The sequence below is a fragment of the Anas acuta genome, chromosome 2 (genome assembly GCF_963932015.1).
Source record: "Anas acuta chromosome 2, bAnaAcu1.1, whole genome shotgun sequence".
In the NCBI taxonomy this organism is placed as follows: domain Eukaryota; kingdom Metazoa; phylum Chordata; class Aves; order Anseriformes; family Anatidae; genus Anas; species Anas acuta.
In genome coordinates this window covers 130,766,505-130,784,571 of record NC_088980.1, presented here as the reverse complement: position 1 = coordinate 130,784,571, position 18,067 = coordinate 130,766,505, and the positions used below count along the sequence as shown (strand labels likewise).

The 18,067-nt window shown below is 39.1% G+C and overlaps 1 protein-coding gene across 2 annotated transcripts; it reads right to left on the bottom strand.

The window, feature by feature from the left end:
• Window positions 1–440: 440 nt before the first annotated feature.
• On the bottom strand, window positions 441–18,016 carry LOC137851254 (carbonic anhydrase 2). Of its 2 annotated transcripts, XM_068672208.1 has the most exons (7): window positions 17,857–18,016; window positions 17,220–17,417; window positions 6,503–6,621; window positions 5,503–5,595; window positions 4,676–4,738; window positions 3,541–3,696; window positions 441–1,284 (listed from the first exon to the last, which is right to left on the bottom strand). In XM_068672208.1, exons 1-7 carry the CDS (start codon window positions 17,888–17,890, stop codon window positions 1,165–1,167), a joined length of 783 nt encoding a protein of 260 aa, XP_068528309.1. In that variant the 5' UTR covers window positions 17,891–18,016; the 3' UTR covers window positions 441–1,164. The 2 variants fall into 2 exon arrangements, with proteins under 2 accessions (XP_068528309.1, XP_068528310.1); XM_068672209.1 differs by lacking the exons at window positions 17,220–17,417; window positions 17,857–18,016 and adding an exon at window positions 8,907–10,100.
• Window positions 18,017–18,067: the final 51 nt, after the last annotated feature.

Genomic DNA, 18,067 nt, shown 5'->3' with positions numbered 1-18,067 from the left:
CACATACAGTACTGTGAGGCTAAAAAGCAAACTCTGGGGATGCAGTCTTGAAACAATTTGGTTTTGTTAGAGAAAAGTATTGTGTTGATGTTCTGCATAAATATATGACTCTTTGTTTTGTTGCTGTCACATAAGGGCAGCAACATTTATGCAACCAGTTAGGGAGAAGCCCGTTCTGCAGTATGATTTTGCTCATAATTCTTGTGAGAGGATCTTTTACTATGTGGTCAACTTCAATGAAAATTTGTAGTGGTGGCTCAAAACTACTACTTCCTTCTGCTGTCTACCAGACAGCTACTTAGAGAAAATGTCCTAACATCCAGTATCATTGAAACTCATTCTTGATATACTATATGTTTATTAATTATGTTTAATATGCAATGGTGTGAACAGATTAGTAACTCCTTCTCTGAATTAAAATAACAGATTGGAAGCAAAAATATAAGTATAGATTTATTAGAGAAGTTATCTAAAATACATTATTATTTCCCTCTTTAAATTAGAGCATATATTATTTCATGAAAAGATACTTTGTATTCTATGGTAATAACAATTTTTAAAGATAATACTTAATTTAGGACATTTTTAATTAAAAAATTCAACATACTACCATTAAGACATAATGTTGTTGATAGCATGGGTAAAAATGTAAAACGGTCTTAAAAATATTTACATGTCAGTTGCTTAAAATCTAAATCTAGTTCTCAATATTCATTTTACTTTTCTTCCTCAATATACTTTTTTTTCCTAAAACATACCTATGTTCTGTATTCCTGTGCTTTTGACAAAGCTTCAAGTTATCATTAGTTATGTGTACTACCACACCTGTGGATGAGGTTTCTTAGAATGGCTTATTTTTCTATCACCATATGCTCTCCAAAAAAGCCAATGTATTGTAATATCAAAGTTTTCAGTCACAGTAACTCATCAAAATGCACACAGTCCACCCCCAGGCTTCCCACAGCCCCACACATAAAGAACCTATTCCTGTTTGGCCAAGAACCCTTCACATTTCATTAGCTGGCATTTTAGATGCAGAGAGAAAGAAAGAATGGACCTGGGAGACAAGATGTTGCCAGGGCACACATGGCAAAGGTTTGATTTGTGCTTAGCAAAAAAGGTTCCTCACAAACACAGCAATTCCTAACACACTGAGCGCTGAAGTTACTGGAAGGAAGCTCTGACTTCTCTGCTCTTCAAGGGCTGACATGGGCGCCAGTTGTCCACCATGTGGCACACGGGCTCATTCTCAGCATTGAAGCAAAGGCCACGGAGTTTGCACATCTGTGGAAAAAGGCACAAACATTCTCAAATGCATACTTTCAACAGGACTACCTGAACTATACACCATGGGCCTGAGCCAGAGGTCCAATTCAAAGTTTCATTATCCATAATGGTCTAGAGTTGACATCTTTGCATGTCATCCACACTATTTCCTGCCTGACACAGGCTCTCCTGTCAACAGAATATCCTAAAAAGAACTAAGGTGGTGCATAAAACAAAGACCTAGGGCACATGTTTTCAGAACTCTGTGCACAAAGAGCTGTTTGTCCTTGGTCTACATCTGAATTGAAACCATTTCATAGCCCTTTGAAAGTTGTACTGTTTCAGCTCTTTTGAAAGTTGAATTGCTTTGTCTGCTTGATATTTAAAAACAAACAAAAAAAACCTTATCCTTATCCTTAGGTACAAATTAGAACAACCAAATTCATTCAAGATATCTTGATTTTCAAATACTGTGAGAAGGGAAACTATTCCACATCAACAGGAGCAAACTGCAATGTCTTAGAGTAAGGTGCTTGTGCTAAACTGAAATTGGTGTTTGCATAGTGCAACGTAATAAAAGCACCTTGATGTCTAAGCAACCATATCCAAAACTACTTAAAAGACTGTCAAAATAAGAACCTGCCCCAAATGTAATCTCACAAGCCAACTGGAACTGCTGACAGAAACATGTAGGAGAGATTTTGTATGAGTCAGACTCCAAATCAGGCTTTCCTTTATTGAGCAGACCCCAGGCAGTGACCAGCCCAGGAGGCCTTTACTTTCAGGACCTAACAGGAATGAAGTTCAGAACTCAGCATCTACCAGGAACCATCACTGCAGCAAATGATAATGGACTCATGTGTACACTTGTGTACTTTGCTTTATGGTTTCTTGTTTTGATCAGTTTTGTAATGAAAAGGCAAGCTGCCACACGCACTGTTTTGATCTCAAATTCATCTTTGAAATGTCGATTGTAATATGGAGGGGTCTGTGTGGGAGAAACAAGTGGTGTCGTTTACCACTTGTAGGTGGTGGAAGTAGGTGTAGTAGGAAAAACAACTTTATTTTGGTGTATGTGCTCCTGCCCTATAATAAAACCATATTTGCAAGCCTTGGATCATCAATATCAATAGTTTAAAATAATCAAACAGTGTTAACTTAAAAGTTGCAGTTTATTAATAGTAACCATTGCTACAATTACTATTTCCAATAGTTCTTCCTTGTTGTGTATTCTATCTTTTATCATGTTATATCCCAACAGATCAGTTGCAGTTTTTTCACGTCAGCTAAATAAAACTCCTCGAATTATGTGTATAGTTTTAGCATGGGTGCCATTCATAAAAGGGATTTAAAAGTTTGAAGGGTAAACTAAAGCCCTTCGGGGCTAGCTTATATTTATAGGCTCCAGATTCTATTTATATCTTCCAAGCACACAGATGCAAACCCGAGGATAGAATCTTGCCTCTATGTAATTTCATTAATGGATGGTGCAGAAAGCTAGGGCCAGGAGTGATTTAATCTGCATAAGCTCTTTCCCACTAGGAAGGTTCTATCCTCTTCAAGCTGCACAACAGAAAATGGGATTTTTTCAGACAGCAGGCTTTGGAATCTGCAAGTTTTCTCTCTTCCAAACAAGGCAGTTTTGTTAGGATTGTCACAATTCTGCGTGGGATTTCCCAGTCTGTTCTGTGATGAATAGTCCTTTTAAAATCAGTTTTGTGTATCCTGGAATTGCTGGAAGATCTCAAAGATCTACAGACTAACTACAGATCTACAGTGTGTGACTGCAAATGCAGAAGAAATGCTCTTCAGATGCTTGGTAAACCCAGTATTTTCAGGGCAAGTACAATAAAATAGGTAACTGTGTGTGAAGCAAACTTGCTGATGCTCACAACACATGCTAGACTTACTCTGCATGTGTAACCAGTCCTCTCATGCATCCTACGCTTTTCCTAGATTTTTTTTTTTTTTTACCACATGACAGCTCCAACCTGATTAAATTTTTAAAACCCCTCACATTTTGCCTGGACTGTGTCCAAATGGAGGACAACCTTACATTTTACATCTTCCTCTAATTCCACACATCGTAGAGCTTGCCAGAAGAGCATAACCAGCTCAGATATATATTTTTGACATGTGATACTAGCTACTAGCCTGCATAGCTCTGCAGTAGCATAAACTGCCATTTCAAAGATCACTTGGACAGCTGAACCAAAGCAATCGATATGATACCAGTCAGTACACACCTATTGGCACAGTCCCCTGGAGACCTACCTGCTCAGGGCTGACAGTGATGGGCTCCTTCAGAACATGCCAGATCACACATTCAAGCAGTGGTGGAGTGGTCAGGGAGCCAGGGTATGTCCAATAGTCTCGACATGCAGGAAGTAGTCCAGTAGGGTCAAAGTTTGTGAAAGAAGCTTGCTTGCCCTACAATAAGGAAAGTAGGCAGGCTATTGTCAAGGGAGAGACAACATACTCCCACCAAACTTGTCATTGTAAAGTCTTCTACAGAAGCTACATGTTTGGAGGAAGGGAGAAATGGAGTTTAGCATACAGTGTTGAGTGCTTCTTACAGTACACTTGGAATTATGTACCAGGAGTCTATACTTTGAGCACTATCTTTCTCATTTTTTAAAACTATCAAGACAGTTCAGTATCTCAAATGTTGAACTTAATGGCCTTTTCCTTTAGAGATATGATCTGTCCCTGCTTGAAGTAACAATGAGATTTCAGATACCATGAACACTGATGCTACTGGAAAAACAGAAACTGGGAAACCTGTTGGAGTGTCCACTAAAGTAAATGGCAACATCCATTTACGTCAAAGGGAGTCTGATAACTAAGATTTCAGTGTAGTCTCGTTCTGCCTTTCCTGTCCACATATCTCATTGGCAAAGGTCTTAACCCATTATGAAGGTACCTATTTACTCAATAAATACCTTTAGTTACTCATTACTTGCTCATTAAGATCACATATGTGCTTCATAGTAATTAAAATACAGAAAGGCTTTTTTTTCCTGAGAGTTTTATCCTGATCAAAATTTGCATCTGGAAGGTGAATCCTACCCTATAGGTTTAAATACTGATGAAAAGACAGAAAATGGATTCATGGAAATAAAAAAATGATCATGGTTTCTATTATTATCTGTATTATTATTATTATTATCTGTAGTATTATCTGTCCTTTATCATAACTTAGTTTGAATCCCTTTTGCATTTAGGATTACAGGAGCATCCATGCTGATGGCATGAAGGTTTATTTTACTCCCATATATGCAGTGGACTGGAAAAAAGTGAACTGATCCACTGGGAAGAAGCAAACTGATCCAGAAGTCCACTTTCTGGATCATACAATTGTGAGGATCATACAATTGTGACTAGTGGTGTCCAAGACAGCATATATTACCTTGGTTTGAATGGAGTTCAGAGCATCAACAACTTTCTGTATTTCGGGTTTGGCGTTCCCTACCTGTAATAGAAACCATATGAAAAAAAATAACCATGCAGTCTCATGACACTTTTAGTTATCTGTTAGAATTCTCAAGGAAACATTTTGTAGCACATTTTCATAGCACCATTTCATTACATAACAGAGTATTATAGCAAAAGTGACTGGAACTGTCTCTGTAAAATCATTCCAGTTGACAGGCAGCACAAATGGGTCAGCCAAGGACACTGGACAGAATAAGTTATTTTCTTTTACAGTATGTGGTCTATTTTTGGACTTGAGCTGTTCTTTTTTCACATAAGTCACCCTCGTAATAGAAGAGTGAAGCCAGGACAGAGTGCACACTGCTGGGTCACAATCACCTTCTTCAATCAGCTATGAAGACAATTCAGCTGAGTAAAAATGCTCTGGATGTTTAACAATAGCAGTGAAAAGAAAATAGATGCTATTTAAGCTGGTCATACCGCAGATTCATACATATATTACTGAGTCATTTATGCATATCATCTTTCTCTGACAGGGTTATGGCAGTGTCACTGTCATGATGGAGGCTAGCATGCTGCTGGAGGGTTGCCACAGCTATGGATGGCAGTCATACTCCACTGCAGGTGTACAATTTTCATATGTACAGAAAACCAAGAATTTGGAGTACCATCTAATCTGTTCTGGGCTTACATGGCATAGCATAATGCTGCCTTACTCTGTATTTTAGGCTCTTGGGTCCACCTGGACCAGTGAACATACTGGACTAATCCAAATAATAGGAAAAAAAAAGTCTAACTAACCTTCATGAAGATGCCCACTACAGCCAAACCATCCGGATGTTTCACAGCTTCAGCAAATTTTCCGTATTTTACATTCCAGTGAACAATATGAAGCTAGGAGCAAGAAAACAAGAAGCACTATGAAAATTAGATTCCATCCATAATACTTTACAAATGAGCATGCAGGGAAGTAATTTATTAAACATTAAGAGCAGATGGTGTTTTACTGCTGAGATTTAAAACTTTTGTGTACAGTTAAGAATTTGTTGAATCATTCATTAACTTTGAAGTTTCATTTATGCAAAGAGATTTCTGTCATACATTTTACTTTGCTTCTGACTTTTATTCCCAGATGAGTTTTAAATGCAAACTCTGGGCTGTATCTTTCTGCTTTTAGTCTGGTAAAATTCCTGTTATCTTCAGAATTAGTTTTTCCTGCATGCAGCCTGCAGGATTTTGATATAGTACTTTCAATGTAGCTATGTATTCTGGACTTCTTATCAAAGACATGATTGTCCAGTGTCAGGACAGAATAGACATTAATTACAGATCTGACCTCCACTCTTGATTTTTTTTTTTAAATATCATCCTGCCCTGTCATGGAAAGTCTTTGAAAAGAGTATTAAAAGAATCTCAAGGTCATGTTAGCCAGGATGTTCTTTTCTTTTTTATTTCAACATTATTTCTAATTGAAGTACATCTGTCTGTCTCCCCATAACTGCAACTGAAGTTGAGCAAGTAGTTATGGTACTGTGAACAGATGTGAGGCAATGGTGAGATTTTTTTGGATAAGAATAAACCAACTCTTATCAAAAAGCAGCAAAGCTGATAAAGTTGTAGAACCATTTCCTCTATCTATCAATGCAAATCACAGTTATGTTCAGTTCCTGGAGCAAGCAGAACTGTACCAAAATCTTTTATGGTAACTCCCACAGTTTCTTGCCCTTTGAAGGTTTGCAGAGCTGCTGCTACCACCATGCTCATTACACACAAAAGACTGGAAAGGCAAAGCATGTCCTACCTCTGCATCATATTTCACACCATCCACAGTGTGCTCAGACCCTTGGCCCTCGCAGGAACCCCAGTGAATGTGAAACTGCACCAGCCTGTAGACTCCATCCAGCGCTCCCCCTTGCAGCACTGCAAAGCAAAGGGACTCTGTTAGCATCTCCCATAACCTTTGCTGTCAGGTCTTACTTCAAAGAGGAAAATCCATCTCAAATCTTCCAAGTAAATTACAGTTTATTGATCTGCATGCTGCCATGCTACTCCAGATCATCTTCAATGGCACATTGCTGCAAAAAGCCAAAATCAGTAATAAACATGTAAAAACAGAAGTGACTTTATAGTGAGTTTCATCAGCAATTTAATAGGCATGCTAGTATTACAGGTGACGGGGGAAGAGCTAAGGATGTAACTTTTCTGTCACCAAAGAAAAAATCCAAGCAAAGGTCCAAAGACTAGCCATTGTAAATGCCCTACGTAGATTTATTTTATGAAAGCACAGATGAAGACCAAATCATCTTTTACTTACTAATGTCCTTGGTCCCTTTATTTTGGACTCTTTATCCATTTAGGCAAATCCTGCAAATCCTGTGGTGAATTGGATTGAATAAAAAGCTTTTGGCTCCAAATTAAACCCTCACACCTGTTAGCTGTGGGATACAGCAAGGTAAAGCACTGGGCACAGCGCAAGGAATTGCAGAGATGTGACTTTGAAATCTCTCGTCCATCCCATCTTTTACTCCTTGAGAGTGAGTTTAAAAAATGGTGCTGAGAATGGCAACACCTGCAGAGGCCAATTTTTTAAAATAGGGTTTGGAAATAAGGCATTAGCGTATGCTCTCCATGATTTGTCATTATTCTTGCTACGTGACTGAGGTAAGTGGAGTGCCCAGCCACACATTCCATTATACAGGAGCAAGTTCCCCTGGGCACCCTTATTCTGCTTGTTAGTTTTAACCTTTACTTAAACTGTGACCAACCACCATTATGATATGCAGGATCGAGCCTCACTACTGCCAAATGCTCAAGGCACAGACAATGTCTCCTCCAGTGCAACGCAGAGCACAAAACAATAGTAAATAGTTCTGTTCAATAGAGCTATTTATCTAAGTTATTAGAGCAAGATCTCACACTGGTTTGTGTTTTTTTCTAAGTCTCAAATTCACGATTAAATCTTTGAGGAATTAATATTTTAAAAATCAAAAATATTTTTAAAACATCATTTGAAATGCTATATATCTTAAGAGATCAATTTCTCTTTCAATATAGAAAATAAATATATAAATAACAGAGTGACAGAAGAGTGTTGACATCGGTTATTACATTTAAGTGTGTTCTGTTTACGTGCCACAAACAAAATGGTTCTGTGGAGTAAAGATGCTTGCCTCTCAGTTTGCAATTAGTCTAGACATGTAAGTATCACACGTGCATGTGTGAAAATATACATCAAATGCAGATAGGGAAAGGTCACTGTCTGTTCAGGTTTGAATAATTCTGATTATACGCAAGCATGGACAAACATACCCGTGGCTACTTGGCAATGGGGGAGCTCAAAGTGGTGAGAAGGATTTGACTAAAAATCTGGAATACAGGAAAATTAAACGTAAGATGTATGAAACACATTAGTTTCCACTTGTGTGCATTACACATGCAAAATTTGTTTCAGTGGACAAATTTAGCATTTGCCTGGGGCTCCGTCTTTGGCAAATACATTTAGAAGTCTGCCAACATGCATTTCTGTTTGAAAAATGTGAATATATGTTCCGATGCAGTCCTTGTAATTTCAGATACTGTAGCCAATGCTGAACAGCCAGCAGACCAAGAGTTACCCTACCTACCACCAAGCTACATGATACGAAGAGGAATGGCTACTTGAAGTAATTGAATAGGCACATATTTTATTCTACTTCTGTGTTTCTGCATGTGCTAATTGCCACAAAGCATAACTGATTCAGACACAGTACTACAAATCAGAACAGATGTTGGGTTTTAATAGTTTTTTTTTGTTGTTGTTGTTTTTTGTTGTTTTTTTCAGAACAGCTACTGTGAATGTGTGTTAGTTCCACTTTGAAATGAAGCAATCAGTTGTTATGTCTTTACAGATGCAAAATCATTTAATCCACACAATATCATGTTTCATTAAAAGACAATGCCATGGGGTTTCAGTTTCAGTTCCTTTGGCTAATGGACTTGTGGCTTGTTGCAGATACAAATGGACTGAGGTTTCACCATTCCTGAACCTCAGAAAGCACTAGTGCAGCACAGGTTAATCTGCCATTATTAATCAATGGAAAGCATGCTGAAGAGCAGAACCATGCAATTGTCTTAAATCCATTTGCAGTGTTATTTCTACATAAAGTTTGCTATAGTTCCATAAAACTCAAAAGATGCAAAAAAATCTCGTTGTGGTTTTTGCTTACTTTTCTCATTCTGTGGTTCTCAAATCCAGCACTAGCTTATTTTGACTCACAGTAGAGCATTCAAAGAAAGTAATAATTAGATTAGTGGGAATGAATACAAATTCATCAGGCTTAATTACACAACAGCTCTTCTTGTTCTATCCTCCATTAAACAGTTATTATTTTTCCTTAATATTCTCCAGCCTTTCCAAGGAAGCAAAATTTAAACTTAAAATGTGAAGCAGAAATGTTGGAACTTCATTTTTTTCTAGTGCAAGTGTTTTTAACCATGAATAAATGTTACCAGCTTTTGGAAAGCAAAACCTCAAGAACCTGAGCAGCATCTGGGAACTTTCCTATCCCTATCTCATGTGACATTAACATTGATTCAGGCCCCACTGAAGACAAATGTATAACCTTTCCATCTCCTTTTTCGTAGGATGGGAAAAGCTTGTTCCACAGTTGAGCCCCTGAGCATTAGCTTTTTCCTTTTGAAATCAGTACTACTCAAAACCATCCTGGAAATACACATGCAGCTATGCTCTCTTTTGTTATACAGCATAGCTTCAGATGCAGAGTGAAGACAGCACCAGCTGACCTGGAAAGCACATTCTTTTCTTAAAGCTTCATCATTCTCAACAAAATCTACATCAGTAACCTGGTTTCCACAGACATAATAGCAATATAAGAGGTAACAGCTTGAAAATGCAGCTTTTCTTCTATTTGACAGTTATTTGAAATGGTGCAGTGACATAAATTTGGATCCAGTTTGCTTAGATTAAGAAATAGTAACTACGATTTCAACCTTCTACCATTTACTGAAGAAATTATACTAGTAACATCCAGCAATTATATTGCATTCTTATTAAATTATCTCATAACATTATCTAAATTAGGTGAAAATAAGTATTAGCAGAGCTAATTTGGGAAGTTAAACAACCACATGAACTGTGCTATTAGTGTCTGTGGGGTTTCTTGGATAAAGATGAACTACGTCTGTCTCCATTACGTGATTATAGGATATTGGAAATGCACAGAAATCAAGGGGGCATTGTGTTGCACCTGGGGCAGCTGTTTACTAAGGCCACACAATTTCTCTGTTGTGCTTAAAGGTGAGACACAGGGTAGTTACCTTTTCCATGTAGAACAGGATGACTTTGTAAAAATATACTGTGAACAGCTTCTCTCTCTTTTTTTTTCCCCTCCAGGAAGTGGCAGCAGCCACGTGTTAAGTTTTGCAGGAATACTGTGGAATTACTGTTGCTGTAGTTACCTCCCTGTATAGGGATGTAACAGAACAGGAGACTCATAAATCTCATTAAGGCAATAAACTTGTCAAAGAGGTAATATAAATGGCTGAACTCAAGATTGTTTCATGAGTCAGAATGAATTCCCTCCCACTGTATGGTTTAGTGTAATAAGAAAAAATGCTACCCTGAAGTTTGTCATTCGGAGAAAATACAGAATGAGAAAATGTTCTTCACATGGAAATCAATGACAATAAAATTTCTTCCACTAAAGCATGATGGATGTGGATGTGTTAAGTTAAGCTTAACTTAAGAAGTTAAGCTCTAACTGAGATACCACGAAACAAGAACATAGCAGCAGGACAGTTACAACATCTACCTTTGAGGACAACCCACTTATAAACACACTGCTTTGGTATAAAGAAAGCCATGACTTTCTACCAGCCTACAGTAGATGTGCACATGTATGCATATGCTCATATAAATTAATGCACAGCACATACATTAATGTTAACGTTCTGTAGGCATTTGTGTATATGCAGACATCTCTGTGCTAGAAAATCTCTATGCTAGACCCTGCAGAGATAAAGTCGAAGCAGCACTACTTGAGAAAAAAATAATCTTGAGCACCATGCACTATTAATGGCACAAAAAAGGCTCTTAGGAGGATGCTCAGGGATTAGCCTTGTGCTCTTATGCAAGGATGGGCTTCCCCATCTGACAGACTGGAGAGTTCAGTTGGGGTGAGCTGTCACTTCTATGAAACGTGGAGTGTAGAACATCACATTTTGTGAGATGTTTCCTTCTTTACGTTATCTCTTTCACACAGTCCTCCTAGGACACTATATCATGGCAAGCAGGAGAGTAAGACAGGACATAACTGTAGGGATCATACTTGCAGATACATCTGTAATACGCTTCACCCAGAGAAAACCTACGTAATTGGTATCGCCTAAGAAAAACCCTGCTCTGACCTTGCTAGAGGGTTAGTCTGATAAGGCAGAGAGGATGTTCCAGAGAGATAGACCAGAATGACACATCTGCCAAAACGTAGCAGGTCTGCATACGTGTGTATCAGCAGCTGCTCAGTGATTTCGATTCACCCCAGCTGAACTACTTCATACAGGCTGGGTAGCAGCCAGACAGACTCTGACCTGCTTAAGCATCCAACGGCAATTATGTTCTTGTCTTTCCTCCTCAGCCCTTCAGGTCTTTCAAAAAGGCCCCTTGCATGCATGATTCAAAGAGATAGATACGTGGGAAAGTCTGTGGCACATTTAAGTGTAAATGTGTTTGTGTGCACCCAAATGTTTGTGCATACATACCTACATAAATGTAAATGTCCACTTACTACTTATAGTGAATTAAGGAGTAGTGGCAAGACAAGTTGCTATTTGTGCATTTACAGATGCAGCTTGTGAATATCAAACATGACATAAAAATTAGATGGTATGTTAATAATCTGTTCACATAATATGATGTATTTATTGTTCCTAATATAGGAAGGGTACTATTCAGTATTCACTTCAGTTAACCACAGCGAAATCCACTGCTTCCAGGGACCTGTGGAATTTATTTCTGATATCATCTCATAAATGGAGATTTTTGTGTGAGTCATAAGGTGCTGTAATGAACCCTTGATCAGCATTCAGTCCTCACCTGTCACCCCTTATGAGCCAACAATGACTTCAAAAGTACTGAGTTGGACGCATTAAGATTCTCTTAAGAGTAACAATTGACTTAATTTCTGATGGCAGTGACTGTAACACTCTCAGAGGTTGCTTACAGTTTTGGAAGTTTTGTATTGACACAGTGCTCGCACTACTTTGGGGTGTAACAAAGGATGGGTGAACTCAAGGAAGGGGAGAGCACGGCCTCTATGCACTCAGCAGTCCCCCATTACTCAGCTTCTAAGTTAACTGTTTTCTCCTGGTATTGCACAGAAACACCTTTAGAGGAGTCATTTGGAAGAAGTGAAGGAAGTTGCCAGGATACCTATATGCACAAGCCATGTCAAATTCCTGCTCTAAAGCTTTTTTTTTTTTTTTAAATGGTATAAGTCAAGAAGGGCACTTTTGAGCTCTGTAAAGAAATGAAGTCCTGAATCCAGCAGGGCTGACCTCAAGCCCTCTCATCTTCCTTTTCAGTTCCCTGAAGTGCCAGAGCTATACTCAAGTCACCTGCTTGCTTAGGCTTTGCAGCTTCTAGCAACAGCAGTTGAACAGAGAATGCCTTAATGATAACACACCTTCTGGGACCTCTGACTTCCTTGTCAAGCAATGCACAAAAATACTTACGACACATAAGCAGCTGTCTGAAAACAGTCCCCTAGAGCTATAAGTAATCAGTTCCCTGATTTATGATTCAGATGGGTTAGGACATTGCTTAGCCCACATTTTATTGTGGAGTTTCAACCTGTGGCCGTATACCAATAATGTGCAATATATTCTGGTGTGGATAATGTTACATCTTCAGAGCTGGGAAGCCTAAAAATAGACCAGTGGCAGTGACTTTGATTAAGAGTTCTGCCTTAAAGGAAGCAGACCTGAGTGTTTTTTGCTCAGTCTACCTGCTGTGGTGGAAGTGTAGGAAGAGAGTACCAGAGGCACAACTTTCAATGCACCTCACTGCCAACCAAGCTGTGCCACTGTACTGACTGTTGAACTCAAATACAACAAAATGGATTAATCTGCCTACAGTGAGTCAAAATTCATGACAGCTGAAGTGTCCTCATTAATATTGCCCATTATAGGAAGAATTGGGTAATCGATTACAACCACTGAGAGTCCGTCTACGGGTGACCTACCAAGGTCATTAGTGTTTCACTTCCCTAGGTCTCTTCATAATTGTGAAGTTCCACCAGGACTGAATTTCTGTAAAAGTGTTACATTTACTTGGGACTCTGTCATGGATTTCAGTATTATCCATATCTAGCTCAGCAGCAAGGAAAAGGAAACAAGTAAGTGCTGTCCACATGTGAAAATGACTACTGCATTTAGTAATGTCTTCAGAGGCTTAATCCATAGTTGCAATGAACTTCTGACAGGTTCTACAACTAAGATATGGTATTTTAATATTTTTATTACAGAATAACTTTTGATTGACTTCTTCCTTTCATAAGATCAAACACAAGATCAGAAGATACAGAATACCGAGCTTATTGCTGTGAGCATTTCCCACTTGTATGTCAGGTTTTAGGTGAATTGTGAGAAGTTTTCCACAGAACTTACTGAGAACAAGTTATATGTACGTTACACAAATGCTTTTATGCTCTTGAGGCTTTCTTGAACAAAGTCACTTCCTGTGGTTTTACAGCTCTGAGAAGTTGCCGTTTGTTTCTATCTTTTACGGTGAGTAAAGTGATACAGACTACCATATAAAGTAGTTAGTATCATTAAGTAGGTACCCTGAATGAGACAGATCTCTCCTTTGCTATCAAGCTTTTAAAATAAGTTGCAATATTATAGTTCAGTGGTTATCAGCACCATTTGCTTGACATATAAGCCAATGGCCAAGTCCCAGAATACAAGAGTGGACAGGCCTAAATTTGTACTTTTATTCCTAGCAACATATAGAATTTTTGCTCTTAATTAAAATTATAGAAGTTTTAATCAAAATGCCTGCAAATACTTTAATTTTCACACTTATTACAAGACATGAGAATTAAGAAAGCAACTGCAAGAGCAGAAGGAGAAGAGAAACTAAGTAACAACCAAAGGCAGAAGTTCATTCTTTTCTACATACAAGCCCCAAAACCATTCCAAAACACTGCACAGAAACACAATAGAAGACATTATTTTAACTAAGAGAAAATCATGGAAGTTCAGTAAATAAAAAAGTTTAAAAACAGCAATACTGATTTGTCAGTTTATGTTCCATACACCATTTCTATCAACTAGCAGCTGTGAAATATGAAGGGAACACACTTCAGGAACTGACTTAGGCTTTAGAACTGTATTCTGGAATATAACAGCTGTCACATAAGCCATGAAATTCAAAGGCTGTACTATAAGAACTGAAATAGAAGGTTGGTGTGTAATTGCTTAGGAATAGGGATTTTTTTAAAGCATGCTTAGTAACATCTAAGGGTATTTAAGAAAATTAACAAGAAAGTAGAACAAAGTCAGGTTCTAAAGCTATCACAATTTTAACATCATTTTATTTTTCAAATATCTTTGTAAAGGAAAGTTTTATAGGTCATAAGGATAGTTAACTTTAAACTGCATCAAGAGGTACATCTATAGAGCTCCACTTATTAGTAAAATTAGTAAAGATCTTCTAAAAGGGCAGAGAGGAACACATCTTCCATGAAGATACATTAGTTGCATAAATTACACATAATATTTTGCATAAAAAAGTTGTTTGTTTGTTTTTTTACCTTTTAAACTTCCTATTTCTCATTGATACAAACAGAAGCTACAGGCTATACATACTTGTGTGTACATGTATGTAATATATGTAATATATATACAAGCTTTTTTTTTTTTTGGGGGGGGGGGGGGGGGGGGGGAGGGGGATATTCTATACAGAAGTCTTGAATATTCTGGTATCTCCTTGACTTTAACTTGTGATCAACAGTATTCAAAGTAAGTATTTTCTAAGTCAAAGAAATCAGTAACAACTATTTTCAGGGAGTTTTATCCAAACACATTTTAGCTGTCTTGCCTATGTTACTATACTATTACTACCTGTACTTCTTATAACAAGAACTAATTTTGCATACCCTGGAAGAAAAGTCTTCAAAAAGACATCAAATACACAGAACTGCTGTTCATTTTACTTTTGTGTCATTGGTTATGTGCCTGAATATTCTTAATGAATGGATCTACTTCTTTGCGTGCTATTACTCATGTGTTGAACATTATACACAAACAATGATCTTATTACTTCATTTTACGCCTACTACCACAGATAATTCCTTACAGCATACGGGACAGCTCATGGAAGCAAGCACTATAGCCTATCGGGAGTATTTACAGGATTTGGTCCCATTGCTTCCTGTAAGATATAACATCATATAATTTCATGTAATTTCTCATCATGACTGTTGTTGAATGTCTAACCAAGAATTTGAGAGATCATTGTACTGTTAGTCTCAAAATTCAGAAATTGGAGTGAATCAGGCACAGTCAAGTCAAAGACAGCTTTATTTTCTGTAAAGAAAGTAGGTTACCTAGTTAACTGCATACAAATGAAGTCAATAACTGTGCTGCCAGTTAGATTTTATGCGCTATAATTGTCAATAGGAAGTGTGATATTGAAGGATCCACCCTTACCTGGATTCAGATAGATATGTTTAATGTTGTTTTTCTTTTTAAACACTCAGTTTCTGATTCACTAATAGATCTACTGAGAATATTTCTACATGCATCTCCTATCCTCCCACTCTGAAAGCTGTGTCACTGCCTATCTGTCAGAGGATCCCTGTCACAGATGTTCTGGTTCAGCACTGACTTCTCATAAAGAGCATTCTTCCTACAGACATTTCTTTAATACAAGTTTCTGACATTTTTTCTCCTCTGAAGTTGCCAGATATAAGCTAATTTTCACCGTCATTCCAAACCTATGCATGCACAAAGTGACCAGGTAATAGTTTTGTTATACTATGAGGACCTGAACCTGCTTCCTTTGGGCTCAGTGAGAGTAGGAAGACTTTGAGAGCAGACTTGCATGGATCTCGTGAAATCAGAATCAATTTTTTCTACTTTGAATCATTTACCTTATTCCTCCTAACACTGCAAAAACACGTGCTTTAACTACAGTTCTTCAGTGCTTCAGAAAAAATAAACACTAATTCAGAACTTTTTTTTTTGCTTTTATTAAACATACAGATATTAATGTGGATGTTCTGAAAAATTTATGTAGAGACCAATGTATATCTATACAACTGTGAAGCACTGTTGACCAGCTAACACTGTTCAGTATAAAGATCATAACATACAAAGTCAAATTCTCAGTGCCGCGCTGAATGTGTTATACCCTTGTATTACATTATCCGGAAAAAAAAAAAAAAAAATTTGTAGGCATGCTTAATTTGTTTTCAGCACCATTCCCTAACTGACATTGCCAAGAAAGTGTTTAGCAAAATAGGGCATTTGCTCAAGCAAGTTAAATCGGGCAGTGTCTAGAGAAGGCAGTGACTACAATGGGATTGTTTTTGCTGTCTAAATTAAAAATAGAGGCACATTCACTGTAGCAGCGTGACCATTTCTGCAAGTTCAGCCAGCTGAAAAACTACAACTATGGATGGACACCCTGCAAAACCCTTGTTGCAACTGTGCCTTAGATTTCATTTGTCCATCAATACGGCCATTCCTTTCAGCAATGTTGCCAAAAGGTTTTCAGGATTCCATGCTTAATTTTATTCACCCTACAGAACTATAAGACACTGTGGAAGGACTGCCTCCTAGTAAACTTTGTAAGAATGTGTCATACACATATTAACCTTATCTAGAAAGCCCAGAGTCAAGAAATGCCAGGGATAATGCTTGTTTGAGTTACATAAGAACAAAGAGGTATTTTCTAATCATTCTTCTGTTTCTGTACTAACCTGGGAGCATATTGGCTTCAGAAATGTGAAATAATATTTTGATAACCAACGAAACTATTTCCAAACTATTTCTACTTCAAGTTGTTAACTGCAATCCTCTGTTATTCTATGGCCAGTTTCTTCCTATGATGTATTTTGCCTTTTTAACCATTTGGTTGGTAGCTTATGACAAACTATGCCTAAATCTGTTATTGCCAAATAATTTTTATTTTTTATTTTTTTTAGCTCTGCACATCCATGCTTTTATCCAAATATTTCTCACTTAAACAAAAAGAAAGCAATTCACTTCTCAGGAGTTTAGAGCTGGGCAGCTAAAAATCACCCAGACAGACTTAGTTTTCTTCTAACAGGAGTTCAGTTTTCTTCCAGTGCGGGATGCTGAATCCTTAAGGGTTGAATCCTGACCTTGGTACCTTTTTGTCTTTGAAAAAAAACCCTTGTGGCCTGAGCAGGTATTTTAGTTTTCGCGTTAGTAGCAGTGTTAGTGGATGTTTCTCCCACCCCTACCCCTGCACACACACAAGGACAAGGTCTCACCTGACTTGTCGGAAGAGTCATCAAACTCCACGTTGAAGGAGTGCCCGTTGTTGACGATGCTTTTGGCAGTGCCGGCATCATAACTGAAGCTGAGAGGCTTCAGAGAGGCGTCGTACCTGGCGGACTTGCTGCTGATAGCGATGGGCGACTGGCGCTCTCCATTGGCGATGGGGAAGTGCTCGTGCCAGTGAGCGGGTCCTGCGGGACAGCACAAAGCGGCTCGGTGGGCACGGCCACGAAGCTCAGGGGATGCAGGGGACACCCGCACCTGGACAAACCTCGGCGCTTTAACAACGCACTATCCGGGGGGTGCTCGCAAAGGAGCTGCGGGGAAATCCCACCTGGGGACCGAGGCGGGGACCTGACAGCCCCCGAGCCTCGGAGGGGGGATGCCGGGGTCATCCCGGGGCGCCTTGCAGAGCCCCCCTAGGTACCCAAGCACGGGCACGGTGCTGGGAGCCCTGAGGATGCTCCATGCGAACCGCGGGGCGCGCCTGGCTCGCTGCCCGAGCGCAGGTGGCATCTCAAGGTTAAAAGAGAAAAAATTAAAAAAGGAAGGAGAAAAACAACTAAAAAGCGCTCGCTGCCGCTCGGGGAGGCAGGTGCCAGCCCAGCGGGACGGCCGCGGCTCACTCACCGTCGTGGCTGCCGTATCCCCAGTGGTGGGACATGGTGCCCCCCCCGCCGGCTCGGTGCGCCCTGGCTGCCGCAGCGCCGTGCGGGCGGCGGGGCTCTCAGGGGCTTTTATAGGCTCCCGCCAACTCCATGCCCTTCTCCGCGGCCGGAGGAAGGGGTGGGGAGCGCGGGCGGGGGCGGGGGGAGACCGGGCTCGGGGGCGGAGAGAGCGG